Source organism: Drosophila persimilis, unplaced genomic scaffold (genome assembly GCF_003286085.1).
Source record: "Drosophila persimilis strain 14011-0111.01,24,50 unplaced genomic scaffold, DperRS2 tig00003933-arrow-pilon, whole genome shotgun sequence".
Lineage (NCBI taxonomy): Eukaryota > Metazoa > Arthropoda > Insecta > Diptera > Drosophilidae > Drosophila > Drosophila persimilis.
Window position 1 is genome coordinate 2,586,834 of NW_020825706.1, and position 17,550 is coordinate 2,604,383.

Genomic DNA, 17,550 nt, shown 5'->3' on the forward strand with positions numbered 1-17,550 from the left:
TATTATGTGTAATGAAATATCAGAAGCAAAAGCAATTCAAGCATATCCCAAAATAGTCTTCAGTGGAATCATTATCAAGTGGTTGTCTATGATAAACAATTTATACGATATATAGTTATGCATTATCCCGGGAAAGAAGGATTAGGGATGGAAGCCAAACAATCAACGAAGAAATTATGAATTATGAACAGTATATTGTGAGCTATATTAGCCGCTTATTTAACATATGGAAATATCTGATAAAATAGTAACTTATTCTAAGCAAATACTTAGCTAAATTGTGTCCAAATGCAAGCCCCTACCCCCTAAAGAGCACAGCACTTTCCATGGTATGTATCTCAGCCTAAAGACCCCAAAAGAAACCCTTAGTTGAAGTATCTTATAGATCCATCGATCAGCAAATCAATCAGATAGACAAACGAGAGAGCCCCGAGAGCTTGGCGGCGACTAAATGCTATTTCCGTTGATTCGAAATTAATTTAGTGGGTAGCAGGCATATGACTCAATTGTACCTATCTTTTGATACCGTTTATTACAAAACTAAGGACTATAATCGTATTTAAATTGTATACCTAAAAAATAAATAGAGAAGGAGGAGAGAAGGGACAACTTTTTGAAGTCACGATATCGTATCACACATTTCAATCTGTTCTAGTACTATGCATAACATAACAAAACATATTATGATATGATATATACATTGGAACTACATTTATACATATAATACATACGACTATATGGTGGTGACGTTTATATACAACACATAATCGGAATAATTATACATACCATATATCATATATACGATATCTCATATAACATATACATATATGAAAAAAAAAACAATTGCGATACAAGAATAAATAAAACACACATCAATTGCGTTAAAGAAACAGAAGGGAGTTTTAATGGATCTCTTGTTCTCTTGATTATTTATCTATTTATCGCTACAGAATCTTTTACTAACGATAGCATATAGTATGTACATAGATCTAGTGGTTAAACCTTATAGACATATAGACAATCTACACCACCAAGAACGCAGCAAAGCAAAGGAGAGAGGCACGGAGAGTTACGGAGTAGCAGAAATAGAAGGAAAATCAAGTCAGATCAGATCAGAACAGAACAGAACAGTCGCCGCCACCGCCACCGTCTCTGTGTTTAGTGATGATAGTAGGCGTGGGGATCCACCGGGGCGGGTGCTGGATAGTGGGCGTACGGACTGTGTGCTAGGGCAGGATATGCTGGGTGGAAATGGTGTGCAGGAGCAGCCACGGGTACGGGCACAGGAGCTGGAGCTGGGGCTGGAGCTGGAGCTGGAGCATGATGACTATAAGCCAGAGGATAGGATAGCAGGGGAGCCTTGGGCACTGGCGGTAGAGGTGGAGCTGGCGCAGGTCCAGCCAGATGGAGTGGGATGGGTCCGTGAGCAGGTCCTGCCAGATGCAGAGGAGCTGGAGCAGGGGCAGGGGCAGGCTTGTAGGCCAGCGGCTCCTTTCGCACCACTGCGTTGAAGCCGTGATGCGGATCGGCTGTGTAGTCCACTGTGCGCTTGGTGCCATCGGGATCCACTACGGAATAGCTGCCCTTGACCACATCGCCATGCCGCGTCTCGTGCTGACTCTTCAGATCTCCCGTGTAGCCATCGTGGATGTCATAGCCAAAGGAATACTTGGGCTCGGGATCGTACGGCTCCGGTGCTGGTGCGGGCGCAGGCTTGGGTGCTGCATACGGGCCAGGATGCGGGGCATACCCCCCGTAGGGCAGCAGGGCGGGACCGGGTCCAGGATGTCCGCCATAGTACGGACCAGGACCAGGTCCGGGACCGATGACACCAGCACAGGCAATGCCGAGCACGGCGCTCAGCAGGAATATCTGAGGGATACACACAGAGGCTTGGGGTTAGCGGGGGTCTTCACAGAGTAATCCACAGTACTAGAGCCAACCTTCAGCATTACGTTGTCCTGTGTGGCACAGGTATCCTCCACAGTTAACTCTCGGATCCCAAACGACGACGACAACGATGAACAATCGCTTTAGAAGAAGTAACCGAAACTGCAGACACTCGGATGGCGTTCTGGCAATTTATAGTCAAAACTGGCGGCAAATGTCGCCTGCTTCACATGGCGCAGCCAGCAATAAACTAATTTAAGATCAAGAGAGACGAGACCTGGCCACAGACCAGAAACCAGAGACCCAGAGACCAGAGACCAAAGACTAAGTTCAGCGATCATGCACATGGCGCAGATACAGATACAAACAAGTCGAGGAGTCGTTTATGGTGTCTGTGTCTGCGTGGTGGTGCCACCACCTGGCGGTACTGGCACTGGCACTGGCTTTGGCAAATCGTGTGCCTGGCTTCAACTTTGGCGCAGTTATCGTGTCGACTTAGAAAGGTTATTCTTCCGCTAAACCATTTAAAGGGACCTCACTCACAGCCACAGCTACAGCCACAGCCACAGCCACTTGCCCTTTCACTTTTTTCTGCTTTTCGATTCCGATTCCCGCCTTTGGACGGACCTCAACTTTTCGGCAATTATGTGAAAATTTATTTCGCTTTACGACAATTGAAATGTTAAATTATCATACAGGCAGCGGTCTAGGACTTGCTTTTGTTGTTTCTTTTTTTGGTAATTAGTTTGCCCCCAGAAGAACAGGCTATGGGGTCTCCATATGAAATGGCAGTCGATGGCGCTGCGCGCATGCGCAAAAGGTCAGAGTGTCCGCAATTGAATTAAGAGTGTGCCTGGAAAGAGAGAGAGAGAGAGGGAGAGAGAAGACAGGGGTCGGGGTCTGCCTGCCAACATAGCCGCCTAATAAAGCGAAAGGTCAACGTGCTGATGTAGGCAGGCCAGGCCGAAACACTCGATATCTAAGCAAATAATGTCATTAATAATACTCTTTGATTGGGGGTACAGTACAAGTGAATGCACGAGAGGATATGGTAATAAATATCTTGAAGGATTTCTATAGGAAGGAAACTGTAGATAATATTTTGTATCTATTACCTAATTGATTGCTTTAAAGTGCACTCCATGTTCTGCTCTAGCTATCATATACCATAGCCATACCCTTCACCACTTCCCACAGGCCAGTGTCTGCGACAATTCTACGTATATTTACCGTTTTGTGCGCTTAATTTATGGCCGCAAATTTGTATCTGCGATCGGTTAAGCCATTGACAGCTGCATGCATTGTTTTTCGCCATTGCATTGCAACGACAGCCACTCGTACTCCTAAGTATAGCAGGGAATCAAAGTCGTGCCAGTGGCTGTGGCTGTGGCTGTGTCATATGTTTTAACTATTTTTAGCCAGAAGATCAAAGCAATTGATCAACAAGAATGTCAGGCTAATGCAACAATGTCGCGAATGGAGGTTAACAGAGGGAAATGGCAGTGGAAATGAAACTGCAGATAATGCACAAGTCTTTGAGAGAAATGTGTTTACCCGACCCACATGTGGAGGCAGCTGTTTTTCACACGTACCTTGTACGAAAATTGCAGCAAAAAATCCTCAATTTGGTAGCCTCTTGGGGGCCCTTCACTCCAGTTGGACACTGATTTCGGCCAGTTTCGGTTCTAGTCGGAAAAGATTCCACCCCATGGACTTTATTGCAATTCTGGACAAGTGCGGAAACTATGGGAAATTCCAGGTTGTGATCCTATTGCTGTATGGCTATACGAATATTCTCGGATCGCTGCACTATTTCTCGCAGACTCTCATCACCTTTACGCCCGAGCATTGGTTAGTGTCACTGTCACAGATGAAGAAGTGCCCAAAGTGTATCCCAAATTACATTCCAAAGGTGTGCCCACGAAGATCTCACGGGTTTTGGTGTGGAGGAGCTGCGCACGGTGTACTCGAATGTCTCGCAACCATCCTGCACGCTCCTCGAGGATGTCATTAATGGCACGGGCATTGCCTCGGAGCATGGTGTCTGCACCGATTGGATATTCATACGGGAGAGCGGCTTCGAGAGCATCACCACGGAGGTGACTAATCCATGCCCTGCAACTTGGGCATCATCATCACCATTTTCCACCTTTCCTTTTCAGCTGAATTGGGTCTGTGATAAGTCCCACCAGCCCGCTCTGGGACAGTCCTTGTTCTTTATGGGCTCCGTGGTGGGCACTTTGACCTTTGGCTTCCTGTCGGATCACATTGGTCGCCTGCCCTCCTTGCTGCTGGCTACCCTGTGCGGGGCGGCGGGTGACTTTATGACCTCCTTTGTCTACACTTTGCACTGGTTTGCAGTCGCCAGATTCGTTTCGGGTCTCTCCACGGATACCATGTACTATCTGATGTACATCTTGGGTGAGTACGAGCCGATATATATATAGAAATCGTTAGTGGGACTCCTCGTGAATCGGAGAAAGTTCGTTTCATGTTCGAAGTTTTTATGTTGCTCCCTATTTCGGTACCCATTGATTTCGTGTTTGATTCGCATCTTGTAGCATACTTCTGGGGATTAGTTAACTACATCAATATGTAGTTGATATGTAGTAAATGTGTATTTGCAAACTTAATTTGTGGTTACGCGTTCGACCTTTTTTGTTTAAAAGTATTTAAAGATAATGCAATATAACTACTCCCTTTAGAATTTCTTAATCCTATAGAAAATTTATTCATTTATCGCATACAATTTTTTCATTCATTCATTTCCATTGGAAACGCTTTAGACGGCAGTAAACTGAACAGCAGTTCTGAAATGGTTCCTTTATTTATACTGATAATTTATGGTCTTTTATACATTAATTTTGATTTATAAGATATAGTTTCCATGATCTAGACATATGTAGCTGGAACTAAGGCCAGTTCGATCTCCAGTAATTGAGCGCTCTAAACACGCAAAAAACTTGTATAACTGAAAGCACAGGAAATAAGTAACCGAAAAACCATATATCAAAGTAATTGGGCCACTTGATACCTACTTGGTATAATTACGGTTAAAACCAACACGATTGGCAAGAAATTGCTAATAACCATACCCACTAAGAACACTCCTCCATAGTCCTGCAGAAACAATAAGCCAAATTGCAAAGGATAAGATAAGGAATCACTCCACTCACCTTCCACACGCCAAACAGCAGCAGAACCCCACTCAGAGTGTGTATTATCGCAGCAACAAACACAATCATACAAAACACATACCAAAATTTTTCATAACTGACAATCGTGCCATCCTCCGGTTTCTTACGTTGCGATATGAAATATACAGAGAGAAGGAACCAACATGGTCCCGAGATCAAGTTCCATGCTCCCAAAAAAATGGAAACTGCTCTATCATCACATTGTTTAGCACACATTGTGGTCAATTTTGGAATCTGTAGAAATATACATGGGTACTATACTCTGACTTCAATATTATCTGTCTGACTGTACTTAGTTTTGAAAGTCTCCTATGATCGAGACCGAGGATTTTCCATATCATTGGTCCCCTGCTCTGCTGGCCATCCTCCATTTCTGCACAGTCTGCACAATGCTATAGCGTGATAGGGAGGGTCCGGCCCACCGACTGGCATCCCAAAAAAGGACCAAGGCTTTTGGTGTTGGTGTCGCCCTTGCAGTACTCCTTGCAGATACTCGTATGCTTCCCATATTCATATGCAGGAACGTTTGAGACTACCCTGTTCTGGTTCCCTCCCCTTTGTATCGGAATTTTTGGATTAGAAAACACTAGAATACTGAAAACACTGTGAGAAAGCTGTCAGAATAGTTTAAATCACTCATAAAGCCGGAAAAAAAATTCCAATATGTCGGAGCCTAGTGACCTAGTAAACGAAGACGATGGCTGGACTACGGGCAGCGAGTGCGATATGGGCGAGCCAAATGAATGGATTTTAGACGACACTGATGATGAAGAAGAGCAGCACCCGCAAGACGATAACTCTTGGGACTATCTGTTGCTTGGCATAGTGCTGGTGCTGTTGCTGGTCCGCGCCTTGCACAAGTCCCAGCTCCCCTACTTTGTCCAGTGCATTAAAAATGACCTGGTTCGTGAGCCGCCACCGCCACCGCTAACGAAATTCGGTTGGCTGTTTTATAATGGGCTGCTGGGGATCACTTCTGTGGTCTTCTATAGGCTGTTCCGATGCTGGGCAAACGTATTGTAGTGAGAGCGTCAGCATTTGCTCCAACAGAAGAGCTCCAGAGAAGCTCCAACAGATGGAGCGTGCCCTTATGCAGAACTTGCGGAAACTATACTTTAACTAATTTTAACACTGGCCTGCCCTCATCCTCCTCCTGGCACTACTCGCATTCTAAATAATAAATCAGAACATAATAAATCCGTTTGGTTTCTGGCGGTGTAAGTGGAGGGTATCGCGGCATAGCAGTTTGTGGCCAGCGATGGTCCAGCTGCTGGCGCGATGCACGCGATTGTGGATGCAGTGTGGATGCATCCATGCGTCAACACCCAAACGGGTAAGGCCGTTACCAGAGCAGCGCAGGGCACGAAAAAGTAAAGGTTAAATATTAGGCACACTTCGGGGAATATATCATAAAATATGCTTTCAGAAGGATTCCTTCTTACAATTCTTGATCTCTATTGGGAGGTGCGATCATCGGTTTTCAATTAACTTTCAACAGGGTTCCCGGTTCCATTGATCGATTAAGACTTGAGTGGCAGCACCTTTAATACCCAAAGACTCATCTCTATACCATCTCTATACCTTTCTAGTCTTTGAGTACCTAAGTCCTAAAAGTCGTACCTTCGGCCTCAACATCATCCTGGCTGTTTTCTACTGCTTTGGACTGATGACTTCGCCCTGGGCCGCCATCTGGATTGGCAACTGGCGTCGCTACCTCTGGCTGGCCTCGTTGCCCGCTCTGGGAGTCCTGGTATATCCCCTGCTCATCTGCGAGAGCGCCCAGTGGCTGCTCACCAAAAAGAAGTACGACGAGGCGGTGGCCTGCCTCAAGCGAGTTGCCAAGTTCAATGGCAGACAAGTGGAGGACTCCGCCTTCGATGAGTTCGTGAAGTACTATCGCGAGAAGACGATCGAGGAGGAGAAGGTGAACAGCCAGGAGGACACTTTTCTGGGAATGTTCAGGACCCCCCGCCTGCGTCGGTTTACACTGACTTTGCTGCTGAAGTCGTGAGTGTTTGGATTGCGATATATCCCAAAGACTCTGAGAAACTGTGTTCCGTTGACAGGGTCATAATCACGCTCTCCTGCGATGTAATAAACCGAAACATGGAGGGTTTGGGCACGTCTCCCTTCAAGCTGTTCTCCTTCACATCGATCGCCTATCTGCCCGCCGGAGTGGCCATCCTCCTGCTGCAGAACAAGATCGGACGCAAGGGCATGGCCTGTACGGCTCTCCTTGCCGGTGGAATCATCACCACGGCAACGGGCTGCCTCATAGCCTTTCTTGATCCCCAGCAGAATGCCGTCCTCCTGGCCATCATGGTGGCCCTGGGTCGCTTCGGAGCCACCGTCTCCTACGACGCGGAGATCCAGTACGCGGCGGAGATCCTCCCCACCAGCGTCCGGGGAAGAGCACTGTCCAACATCCATGTGGCGGGTCTGGCCTCCAGCTCCGTGGCATTCTATGTGATCTACCTGGCGCAATACTACAAGCCCCTGCCATCGATCTTCATCAGCTGCTTGATGTTCTTTGGCGCTGGCTTATGCCTCACGTTGCCAGAGACATTGGATAAGTATGTCCTTGAATATATCTGTGTATATCATTCATTCATTCTATTCTTAACTACAGGAAACTTCCAGAGAACCTTGCGGATGGTGAGAGCTTCGCCTTGAACGAAAGTTTCTTTTACTTTCCCTGCTTTCACAGAAGACAAAAACCCAAAGAAAATGCTGTTGATACTGCCTAAAATATATCACAGAGCGATGATTTGTTTGCTTTTAATATTTGTAGAGAATTAAGTGGCAGCGTATTATTATAATCCGATAACTGCTGATTGCTTTCATGATTACACTCATTTTCACAGCCAAAAGTTGCAATATTTTTCCATCGCATCGCATCGCATCGCTTTGGAGATATCTGGTAGGAAAACTCTACAAATGCAAAAGCCAGGCCTATCCACATGCAATCGCTGCCTACTGCGACGTCATAATAAAACAATAATAATAACAATAAGAGTCGGCAAATTGCATCGCATGCTACAAATCGGCGAACCCAAAAATCTATATTTATCTCCTCGTTCCAGCGGACAGTGTCGCCAACATTTCTTCCTGACTTTTTTGTTGCTTTTGCTACCCCTTAATTAAAAGTAGAATATGTGGAAAAAGAGATGGTTGGTTGCAGATAATTTATTGGGTCAAACGATGTGTACAGCTGAGAGCAGAGCAAAGGAGTAACCGAAGCTACCACCTACCTGGTGATTATGGAGGGAAATTTCCCAGAATTATCCCCACAAAGAACACCACACCAGAATGTTCAATATCGAAGTAAAAACCATGAGCCATGCTCCAAAATAAGTGGAAACTAGAATCTATCAACGTACTCCTCTCAACAGTCTCCAGTCTCCAGTCTCCTTTTGGTAAAGACTGGAATCTAAAAATCTATTTGACGGACTGGATTGTAGATTTCTGTACACCCTTTCTGTATATCTCCTTACTGGGCATCCCCTATTCGATACACTCTGCTATAGCAGTGCCGCATGCTTTTGTGCTATTTTGTTTTGTCTGAATCTGAATCTGAATCGAGAGCCTCTCAAATCCAACTCTACTTTCGTTCCGTGCGGTTGACATTGCAATTTCGCGGCAGACTCCCATAAGAATTAACGATAAAGCAGCGGTCACTGACTGAGTTTATTCCATTATTCTACTAGTACTTCTGTACAGATTCAGGTGCAGACGACAGGGTGCGTGAAGGTCTGTTTCTTATCGCAATCGACACCTTTTTGAGACCTGAGCCCCGAAAGATTAGAGCTGCCAGTCGAAAACTGCAGGTCGTATGTGTAAGTTCTGTTTTCGCGAAGAGAGTGTCATAGCTTTTATTCCTTAAATGGAGAGAAAGAACAGATGAACAAAAAGCTGAAAAGTGATTATTGAAGTTGGTTTTCATATGATTGGGCCCTTCCATTGTGCCACTAAAATATATAGTGATGTAATGGGAATATATAACACAGTTTTGTGACACTTTTCCAAAGCCGATTATTACGGATGATCTATGGAAAATGGCTTCATAAAATCGTTCTCTGTGGCAAACAAAAATCCGCATCTGTTTTCCATCTCTCTGACGAGGCTTCAGCTGTCAAACTCATAATTTATCCAAATTATTTCTGATCTGAATCTGAAGCTGAGACGGAAAGAAATAGAACAGCTGCTCTGTCGCTCTGTCGCTTAGCTACTAATTGGCTTTTGTAATTAAAAGCGCGAAAGATGAACAGAGAAACGGGTCTCATTTCCCATTCCCATTTCCCCATTTCATCGCAGAGTGCAGAGTGCAGAGAGTGGAGGGCAAAGTGAATGCAAGTGGTGCGAGTGCGGAATCACACCATGCTGGAGGTCGACAAAATACTGGAGAAATGCGGCGACTGCAATCGCCTGCAGCTGCTGATGCTGCTGCTCTTCTGTTTGATCAATATGCTGTCTGCCCTGCACTACTACTCCCAGACGATCATCAGTTTTGTGCCCAAATATTGGTAAAACAATACCTAACACCAGCCACCATGACGCATACTTGATATTAATCATACGCTTAGGTGCGCGGATGGTCTGCCAGTTGGCAGCAAGCCTCCCAGTGAGTCAAGCTGCGTTTCTTCGGCACAGAATGGCAGTGGCAGTAGTACCTGTCACGGCTATGACTACGAGCTCTTCATGGGCTACGAGAGCTTCACCTCGGACATGAACTGGATCTGCGAGGACGCCTGGAAGCTCACCCTCGGCCAGTCCATGTTTTTTGTGGGTTCCGTGGTGGGCACCCTGGTGCTGGGATTCCTCGCGGATGTGGTGGGTCGTTTGCCCATTCTGGTGGTGGCCAATATGATTGCCATGGTCGGAAATCTGCTGACCATCTGGGGCACCAATCTCACGCTCTTCTGTGTCTTCCGTTTGGTCTCTGGCTTTGCCACGGATAGCAACTTTGTGATGATGTATATACTGGGTGAGTGCGGAAGATCTCTTTCCCATATAGACCCCTCTTTACAGTATGTCTCGGATCTTTCAGTCATGGAATACATGCGTCCCACCTTGCGCACAGTGGGTCTCAGCCTCTGCATTGGTTTCTTCTATTGTCTGGGGTCCATGGCCGCTCCCTGGATTGCCGTCCTGATGCACAGCTGGCAGGGTTTCCTCCTGGCCACTTCGCTGCCCTTCCTGTTGGTGCCCTTCTTCTATCTGATCGTCCCTGAGAGCATCCAGTGGCTGATCTCCAAGCAGAAGTACGACCGCGCTGTGGTCTGCCTGAAGCGCGTGGCCAAGATCAATGGCCGGCAGGTGGACGAGAGCAGCTACCAGGAGTTCATCGAGGAGTGCAAGTTCAGCCAGCAGCACACCAAAGCCACCCCCAATCTGCTGGATCTGTTCAGGACCCCGCGTCTAAGGAGGAACACCCTCATTCTCTTCTTCAAATCGTGAGTGGCTGCATCTATATATCTGATTTCTGATTTGATTTCTGTTCGGGATTCTCCCGATTTAGCATGGTCATTACCCTCTGCTATGATGCCGTCTCTCGCAACGTTCAAGGTCTTGGCATTTCGCCATTTCTGATGTTCTCGCTGAGCGCCACCACCATTCTGCCGGCCTGTCTGCTGATCATCGCCCTCCAAGATCGGATCGGACGCAAGGCCATGGCCTCCATTTCGCTCCTGCTGAGTGGAATATTCATCTCGGTGACGGGTGGCATACTCTTTGCTTCCCCTGCCACAGATAAGAGTGAGTTGCAACCCAAAGAATAACCACATATAATCCCCCCTTCTCTTACAGCCACCACTCTGCTGGTCAGCCTCTCGGTTGTGGGTCGCTTTGGGGTGACAGTCGCCTATAACTCCGGGGCTCAATATGCCACTGAACTGATTCCCACGTGTGTCAGGGGACAGGGTGTGGCTGCGGTGCATGTGGCTGGCTATGCCTTCACCTTCTTCAGCGCCTTCATCCTGTACACTCGGAGCATCTTTTCCCCTATGCCGGAGATCATCCTGGGCCTGATCTCGCTCCTTGGAGCCTGCCTGTGTCTCTTGCTGCCAGAGACACTGCATCGGACGCTCCCCACATCCCTGGAGGATGGCGAGAACTTTGGCAAGAATGATCGCTGGTTTTCCTTCAGCTTCACGGAGCGACGCACTCAGTCGGCCACCACCTTGGCCTCTGGGCACAACACCAAGATCCATTCGAATTCCACGGATTCGGCGGTTTACTTTTGATTAGATTTTAAGCTGGGATGAAGGTAATTGATCTTCATTATACGCGTATGTAGCTGTAGGCCGTCTTCAGAAGATGTCACTGAACGATTCCAAGGTATTATATACCGATCGATTGAATAAACATATGGATAGACCTTTCAGTGTTTTGGTAGGCGAAACATCTGTGATTCTGCCTGTGATTCGCGTGACCAATGTTTGTACAGCCTTCCCCACTGTTTCTATTTGCTCAGCGGCTTGAGACATAAAACACCTTTCAAGATATGCGAACTACTAGAATATTTTATTCTTTTATGGTCTGTAGAAGCACTCCACGAAAAATCTCCAGTCGGCAAACACTGCACAGCCGTTCCCAGACGGACGTCGGGGAATTCTCTCATCACCAAAGAACTTTCTCATCATCGTAGCAGCAGTAGCAAGATAAAGATATAGCGATTATTTGCAGTGTATATAGCCCCCACGAGACAGATGGGTACATCTATATATCTAGTTGGTTAGATCCCCCGTCAGGTCATCAGTCGTTGGCCAGCGATCGCCGGTGCAGCAGCAACCAACAATGGATGTCGAACGTGTCCTCGAAAAGTGTGGGAACTTTGGTCGCTACCAGATCCTGCTCCTGGGACTCTATGGATATACGAATATAGTGTCTTCGTTGCATTACTTTTCACAGACAATCATCAGTTTTACGCCCGCTCACAGGTGGGTCCAGAAATAGGTCCATCCATAAGCAGATCCTGTAACACCTTTCCCTTGGCAGATGCTCTCTTCCCGGTGAAGACTTCTCGGAGAATGCCACTTCTCTGGTAGATTCCTGCAGCTATATCCATTGGGACCCGGATCTTTCCTTCCAGCGGGAGTCCAGATGCCAGTCGTGGCATTTCGACAAAGAAAGCGGCTACGAGAGCATCACCACAGAAGTTCGTACGAGTATCTGAGTCGAATCCCCAAAAGTAGAAAACACTTTCTGCTGATCTGACACTCACATCCGAAATTGTGTTCCCACAGCTCGAGTGGGTCTGCGACGATGCCTACCAGCTGGCCGTGGGTCAGTCTTTCTTCTTTGTGGGCTCTGTGCTGGGAACGATCTTCTTTGGATATCTGGCCGATCGGATCGGACGTCTGCCAGCCTGTGTGATAACCACGCTGACTGGTGCCTTGGGAGACTTTCTCACGTCCTTCGTGAGTTCTCTGCCCTGGTTTTCCGCCACTCGTTTCATGTCGGGCCTCTCCACGGACACCCAATATGTGTTGATGTATATTTTGGGTAGGTATTTGGAAAGCACTTTCCCTCTCCCTCCCAAGAATCCATATGTAAGAGATTCACTTCGTTTCAGTCTTTGAGTACCTCAGTCCTAAGCATCGCACCTTTGGCCTGAACATCATTCTGGCCGTCTTCTACTGCTTTGGCCTGATGATCTCCCCCTGGATGGCCATTTGGTTGGGAAATTGGCGTTTGTACCTCTGGGCTGCTTCCCTTCCCGCCTTGGGGGTGCTCGTGTATCCCTTTTGCCTCTTTGAGAGCGTCGAGTGGCTGCTGACGAAGCACAAATTCGACAGAGCTGTCCATTGCCTGAAACGTATTGCCAAATTCAATGGCCGACATGTTGAGGACTCCGTTTTCGATGAATTCGTGAAGCACTACCGCGAGAAGATGAACCGAGTGGAGACCACATCCGCGGACACGTTTATGGGGATGCTAAGGACGCCCCGATTGAGGAAGTTCACGATCATATTGTTCCTCAAATCGTGAGTGATTCCCCCTTTTCTCTTAGAAGTACTACTTTCTACAGAGAAAACTCTCCTCTTAGAATGATCATCACGGTGGCCTTCGATATCCTCAGTCGTAATGTGGAGGGCGTTGGCACGTCCCCCTTCCTGCTCTTCTCCTACACGGGCTTCTGCTACCTTCCGGCAGGACTCACCATCATCTTCTTCCAGAACATCATCGGGCGCAAGGGCATGGCCTGTGCCTCGCTCTTTGTGGGTGCCATCATCACAGCGGCCACAGGTTACCTCGTAGCCACACTCGACCCTTCGGAGTATGCCCTGATCCTGGCCTTCATGGTGGGTCTCGGGCGATATGGCGCTGTCGTGGCCTATGATGCGGAGGCCCAGTACGCGGCGGAGATCATTCCGACGAGTGTCCGGGGACGAGGTGTGGCCAACATCCACGTGGTGGGATATGCATTTGGGTTCTTCAGCTCGTATATTATTTTCCTGGGTACCATTTTCAAGCCACTGCCATCGCTGTTCATCAGTGTTTTGCTTTTTATTGGGGCTGCACTGTGCCTCACGCTGCCAGAGACTCTGCACAAGTGAGTTTTTCATTTAAGGATCTTCGATCTATAGTTGGTATATCTTTTTTACGCTTCTCCCTTAGGACCCTCCCGCAGACACTTCAAGAAGGCGAGATGTTTGCCAAGGATGAGAAATGGTACTTCTTTCCCTGCTTTCAGCGAAGAGAAAGCCAGCACAAAACCGAATCTCAGTTGGAGGCGGCCAATAACGTCTCAACCAAACGGATTAAATAATTATCTAAATAAAAAAATTATATATATACAAGAAATATTTGCTTTAAGCTTAGAAAATGTTTATGAAAGATGACTTTTAAAGATCTTACAGACAAAGACTAATCCCGCAACCCAGACAGTCGTAACATAGTGTCTCTAAAACGATTATACCCACCCTTAAGATGGGGATCCTAAGTTGTCTGCCCTGGGGATTTGATATATGGATATCATGCACCTGGTTCCGGAACTTTTATGGACCTCTCTCTCTCTCTCTCTCTCTCTCTCTCTCTCTCTCCCTCTTTTGAGATAAATGAACTCTGTTGTCATTTTCGAGAGGCTTCGGTTGGCGCCCCGTCAGCCACTTTGTAATCTATACTATATATAATCTATATCTCTGGATCTCTATATCCTATAAACATGTCAGGCGACAAACAAAAGAATTTTCAGCATCTCTCTCGCTGGCCTAATCCTCGGAGGCAACAAACGACGCTGAGGCGTGACTTACAGTATGCCAGCGGCTAAATCTATTATAAATCTAAGACAAAACAAACAACAGTCGAAAATCGCGAGAAAGTACAGAGAACTTCGGGGGGCAGTCGGCCAAGTTAAATGCCTGATAAGCGGGGGGCTATCACACGACACATAAGACGCATTTCACGCTCCACCCCACCCCAAAAATTACAAAGCCAAGGCCAAGAGACCTTATGAATGAATGAATGAAAGAGTGAATGAATGGATGTAATATTACATTATAAGCCATCTTGATCGGCAGTGATCTTTATATACCCAAGGGTTTTCATGGGTCCGGTTTTTTGTGGGTGTGTTCGTTCACCTTTTCGAATGGTGGAATGTTCGCTCGCGAGTCGTCTGTTGATCTCTTGGTAAACATCACACACCCCAAAACAGCAGCAGCTGCAAAGAGAGATAGCCAATCTCCCATCTAGCCAGTAGCTGTTACTAATTACACATCCTAATCAGAATCCGTGCGCTTTATACTAAGTATAAAAGGCTCTGGTCGGTAGAGGCCCAGCGTCAAAATACTGCCTCACACCGAGACAGAATGTAGCTGCTGTCTTGCCTCACAGAACAGAACAGAACAGAACAGACTCTGCTGCATCTCTCTCCATAGAATATCTGTTGTCCGAAAAGTAATTGTGTTTTTTTCAAAGTGAAGTTCTTGTATTCCCCAGTCAAAGCATGGATTTCGATCGTGTGCTTGAAAAGTGCGGGAACTTTGGTAGATTCCAATTTGTAATACTCATACTCTATGGCTATACGAACATTCTCAGTTCCTTGCACTATTTCTCGCAAACCCTCATTACTTTCACACCAGAGCATTGGTAAGTCTCTAGAGAAGCACAAACCCTGGATCTTCTTTAACTTCTACTCTCCCATAGGTGCTCCCATGATGACCTCATGGGTCTCAGTGCCGAGGATCTACGCTCTATCTACTCCAATGTCTCCCATTCCTCGTGTACTCCCCTGCAAGGCGTCATCAATGGCACTGGCATACCCGCAGATTCCTCGGAGATCTGTCAGGACTGGATCTTTGAGCGAGAGAGTGGCTACGAGAGTCTCACCACGGAATTAAAGTGGGTCTGTGACAAGTCCCACCAACCGGCAGTAGGACAGTCTTTCTTCTTTCTGGGCTCTGTGGTGGGGACCATTACCTTTGGCTTTCTATCGGATCACATCGGGCGACTGCCAGCCATGTTGATGGCCACTCTTTCCGGTGCCACGGGGGACTTTATGACCTCCTTTGTGCACACTCTCCCATGGTTTGCCTTCTCTAGATTTGTTTCTGGCTTGTCCACGGATACCATGTACTACCTGATGTACATTTTGGGTAAGAGTCCACAGAGATCTCCAACCATCCATGGATTCATTCGATTCTTTCCTCAGTCTTCGAGTACTTGAGCCCCAAGCGCCGTACCTTCGGCCTCAATATAATCCTCGCTGTTTTCTACTGCTTTGGACTGATGACTTCCCCCTGGGCCGCCATCTGGATTGGCAACTGGCGTCGCTACCTCTGGCTGGCCTCGTTGCCCGCTCTGGGAGTCCTGGTATATCCTCTGCTCATCTGCGAGAGCGCCCAGTGGCTGCTCACCAAAAAGAAGTACGACGAGGCGGTGGCTTGCCTCAAGCGAGTGGCCAAGTTCAATGGCAGACAAGTGGAGGACTCCGTCTTCGATGAGTTCGTGAAACACTACCGCGAGAAGATGAATCAACAGGCTCAGGTGAACAAACAGAGGGACACTTTCCTGGGCATGTTCAGGACCCCACGTCTTCGTCGGTTTACCTTGACTTTGCTGCTGAAATCGTAAGTGATTTGAGGAGATTTTCAAAGGAAAAGTATAAACCAATGGTTCTCCATTTAGTGTCATCATAACCCTCTCGTACGATGTGATCAACCGCAATATGGAGGGTCTGGGCACGTCTCCCTTCAAGCTGTTTTCCCTCACATCCAGCGTGTACCTACCCGCGGGCTTTGCGATCCTCCTGCTGCAGAACCGGATCGGTCGCAAGGGCATGGCCTGCGGGGCACTCTTCGTGGGTGGCATCATCACTGCCGTTACGGGATTCCTCATCGCCTTCCTCGATCCCAAGGAGAATGCTATCCTGCTGGCCTGCATGGTGGCTCTGGGACGCTTTGGCAGCACCGTTTCCTACGACGCGGAGATCCAGTACGCGGCGGAGATCATCCCCACCAGCGTGCGGGGACAGGCAGTGTCCAATATCCATGTGGTGGGCCTGGCCTCCAGCTCCCTGGCATTCTATGTGATCTACCTGGCGCAGTACTACAAGCCCCTGCCATCGATCTTCATCAGTTGTCTGATGTTCTTTGGCGCCGCTTTATGTCTATCCCTACCCGAAACCCTGCACAAGTAAGTCTGAACCTTGGAGATCTTTCGGAACTATGGAATAATCGTATGTTTCCCTTAGAAAACTACCCGAAAGCCTGGCCGATGGCGAGGTGTTTGCCATGAACGAGAGCTGCTTTTACTTTCCCTGCTTCTATAAGCGCCGCGATGGCCTCACAAAGCATGCGGATCTCAAGTCTGAACCCTAGAGAACACTCCTCAACTGATAAAACTGATAATCTGATGATAAACGAATAACCTGATGATGAGCCCAACAAATAATGTTGGGTTTCGCCCGTAACTGAATGGTCTGATAGGTAATATTACTCATGTGAAGGATGCATAGTAATAGTAAACCATAACCGTTGTTTAGAAAACACTCTTATCTAATATATCCTATACCCCGTATATACCACAAACAGAACTGCTAAATATCTATCTACTAATCTATGTTCTAATTTTCTTCACGTTTTATAATGTATATATTATGTTAAATAAAATATTATGATATATCCTGATATGAAAACAGAAAAATATTCTGACATATCTTAGATCTTTCGATCCCCAGAGTGCTATTTGTCTTAAGTTTGTCGTATTTTTAAAGAAGATCCTTAAAAGAGTTAGAGTCTCAAGTTTTGATCTTTTACGAAGAGCTATTACGTCTGTCCATAAGAATCGTCGTGCATAAGGACTTATCTTATCTACCAGGTTCCTGAAAGTCATTACAACGAATCATTACTATCTAAAAGTTTAATGTGCCGTGAAAGAAGACTTTCTAGTCCTATATAAGAAAGTACATATTCTCCTATCGTTTTAAAACATAAGTTATACTTCCAACTCTTAGAAATATTCA

The 17,550-nt window shown here is 46.8% G+C and overlaps 5 protein-coding genes and 1 long non-coding RNA gene across 6 annotated transcripts; 4 read left to right on the plus strand and 2 right to left on the minus strand.

Annotated features, from left to right (window-relative positions):
- Positions 1-891: 891 nt before the first annotated feature.
- On the minus strand, positions 892-2,037 carry LOC6594328 (cuticle protein 7). Its single transcript, XM_026994550.1, has 2 exons — positions 1,944-2,037; positions 892-1,872 (listed from the first exon to the last, which is right to left on the minus strand). Exons 1-2 carry the CDS (start codon positions 1,950-1,952, stop codon positions 1,159-1,161), a joined length of 723 nt encoding a protein of 240 aa, XP_026850351.1. The 5' UTR covers positions 1,953-2,037; the 3' UTR covers positions 892-1,158.
- A 1,542-nt stretch (positions 2,038-3,579) lies between these two features.
- LOC6594329 (organic cation transporter-like protein) lies at positions 3,580-7,854 on the plus strand. Its single transcript, XM_026994538.1, has 6 exons — positions 3,580-3,741; positions 3,803-3,989; positions 4,053-4,311; positions 6,677-7,094; positions 7,154-7,660; positions 7,717-7,854. The coding sequence occupies exons 1-6, from the start codon at positions 3,599-3,601 to the stop codon at positions 7,832-7,834; spliced, it is 1,632 nt and encodes a 543-aa protein (XP_026850339.1). The 5' UTR covers positions 3,580-3,598; the 3' UTR covers positions 7,835-7,854.
- On the minus strand, positions 4,714-5,599 carry LOC113567268. The gene is made up of 4 exons (XR_003409386.1): positions 5,380-5,599; positions 5,067-5,321; positions 4,929-5,010; positions 4,714-4,861 (listed from the first exon to the last, which is right to left on the minus strand). It is a non-coding gene; the product is annotated as an uncharacterized LOC113567268 (long non-coding RNA).
- Positions 7,855-8,756: 902 nt separating the features above from the next.
- LOC6594331 (organic cation transporter-like protein) lies at positions 8,757-11,596 on the plus strand. Its single transcript, XM_002019873.2, has 6 exons — positions 8,757-8,923; positions 9,402-9,610; positions 9,671-10,071; positions 10,135-10,540; positions 10,606-10,841; positions 10,893-11,596. Exons 2-6 carry the CDS (start codon positions 9,435-9,437, stop codon positions 11,327-11,329), a joined length of 1,656 nt encoding a protein of 551 aa, XP_002019909.2. The 5' UTR covers positions 8,757-8,923; positions 9,402-9,434; the 3' UTR covers positions 11,330-11,596.
- Positions 11,597-11,722: 126 nt separating this feature from the next.
- Positions 11,723-13,883, plus strand: LOC6594445 (organic cation transporter protein). The gene is made up of 6 exons (XM_002019874.2): positions 11,723-12,025; positions 12,084-12,243; positions 12,332-12,590; positions 12,661-13,072; positions 13,135-13,641; positions 13,707-13,883. The coding sequence occupies exons 1-6, from the start codon at positions 11,883-11,885 to the stop codon at positions 13,855-13,857; spliced, it is 1,632 nt and encodes a 543-aa protein (XP_002019910.1). The 5' UTR covers positions 11,723-11,882; the 3' UTR covers positions 13,858-13,883.
- Positions 13,884-14,892: 1,009 nt separating this feature from the next.
- LOC6594446 (organic cation transporter-like protein) lies at positions 14,893-17,178 on the plus strand. The gene is made up of 5 exons (XM_002019875.2): positions 14,893-15,176; positions 15,234-15,682; positions 15,739-16,156; positions 16,215-16,721; positions 16,780-17,178. Exons 1-5 carry the CDS (start codon positions 15,034-15,036, stop codon positions 16,904-16,906), a joined length of 1,644 nt encoding a protein of 547 aa, XP_002019911.1. The 5' UTR covers positions 14,893-15,033; the 3' UTR covers positions 16,907-17,178.
- The last annotated feature ends 372 nt before the right edge of the window (positions 17,179-17,550 follow it).

What these genes read in the sequence shown, in the direction of transcription:
- LOC6594445 (XM_002019874.2), top strand. Translation starts at nt 11,883, where the DNA reads ATGGATGTCGAACGTGTCCTCGAAAAGTGTGGGAACTTTGGTCGCTAC. An exon ending in AGTTTTACGCCCGCTCACAG is followed by an intron (nt 12,026 to 12,083) that starts GTGGGTCCAGAA and finishes TTCCCTTGGCAG; the next exon opens with ATGCTCTCTTCCCGGTGAAG. An exon ending in CTGCCAGAGACTCTGCACAA is followed by an intron (nt 13,642 to 13,706) that starts GTGAGTTTTTCA and finishes CTTCTCCCTTAG; the next exon opens with GACCCTCCCGCAGACACTTC.
- LOC6594331 (XM_002019873.2), top strand. Translation starts at nt 9,435, where the DNA reads ATGCAAGTGGTGCGAGTGCGGAATCACACCATGCTGGAGGTCGACAAA. An exon ending in AGTTTTGTGCCCAAATATTG is followed by an intron (nt 9,611 to 9,670) that starts GTAAAACAATAC and finishes TCATACGCTTAG; the next exon opens with GTGCGCGGATGGTCTGCCAG. An exon ending in TGTGATGATGTATATACTGG is followed by an intron (nt 10,072 to 10,134) that starts GTGAGTGCGGAA and finishes CGGATCTTTCAG; the next exon opens with TCATGGAATACATGCGTCCC.
- LOC6594329 (XM_026994538.1), top strand. Translation starts at nt 3,599, where the DNA reads ATGGACTTTATTGCAATTCTGGACAAGTGCGGAAACTATGGGAAATTC. An exon ending in TCGAGAGCATCACCACGGAG is followed by an intron (nt 3,990 to 4,052) that starts GTGACTAATCCA and finishes TTTCCTTTTCAG; the next exon opens with CTGAATTGGGTCTGTGATAA. An exon ending in CTATCTGATGTACATCTTGG is followed by an intron (nt 4,312 to 6,676) that starts GTGAGTACGAGC and finishes ATACCTTTCTAG; the next exon opens with TCTTTGAGTACCTAAGTCCT.
- LOC6594446 (XM_002019875.2), top strand. Translation starts at nt 15,034, where the DNA reads ATGGATTTCGATCGTGTGCTTGAAAAGTGCGGGAACTTTGGTAGATTC. An exon ending in CTACCTGATGTACATTTTGG is followed by an intron (nt 15,683 to 15,738) that starts GTAAGAGTCCAC and finishes TTCTTTCCTCAG; the next exon opens with TCTTCGAGTACTTGAGCCCC. An exon ending in TTGACTTTGCTGCTGAAATC is followed by an intron (nt 16,157 to 16,214) that starts GTAAGTGATTTG and finishes TTCTCCATTTAG; the next exon opens with TGTCATCATAACCCTCTCGT.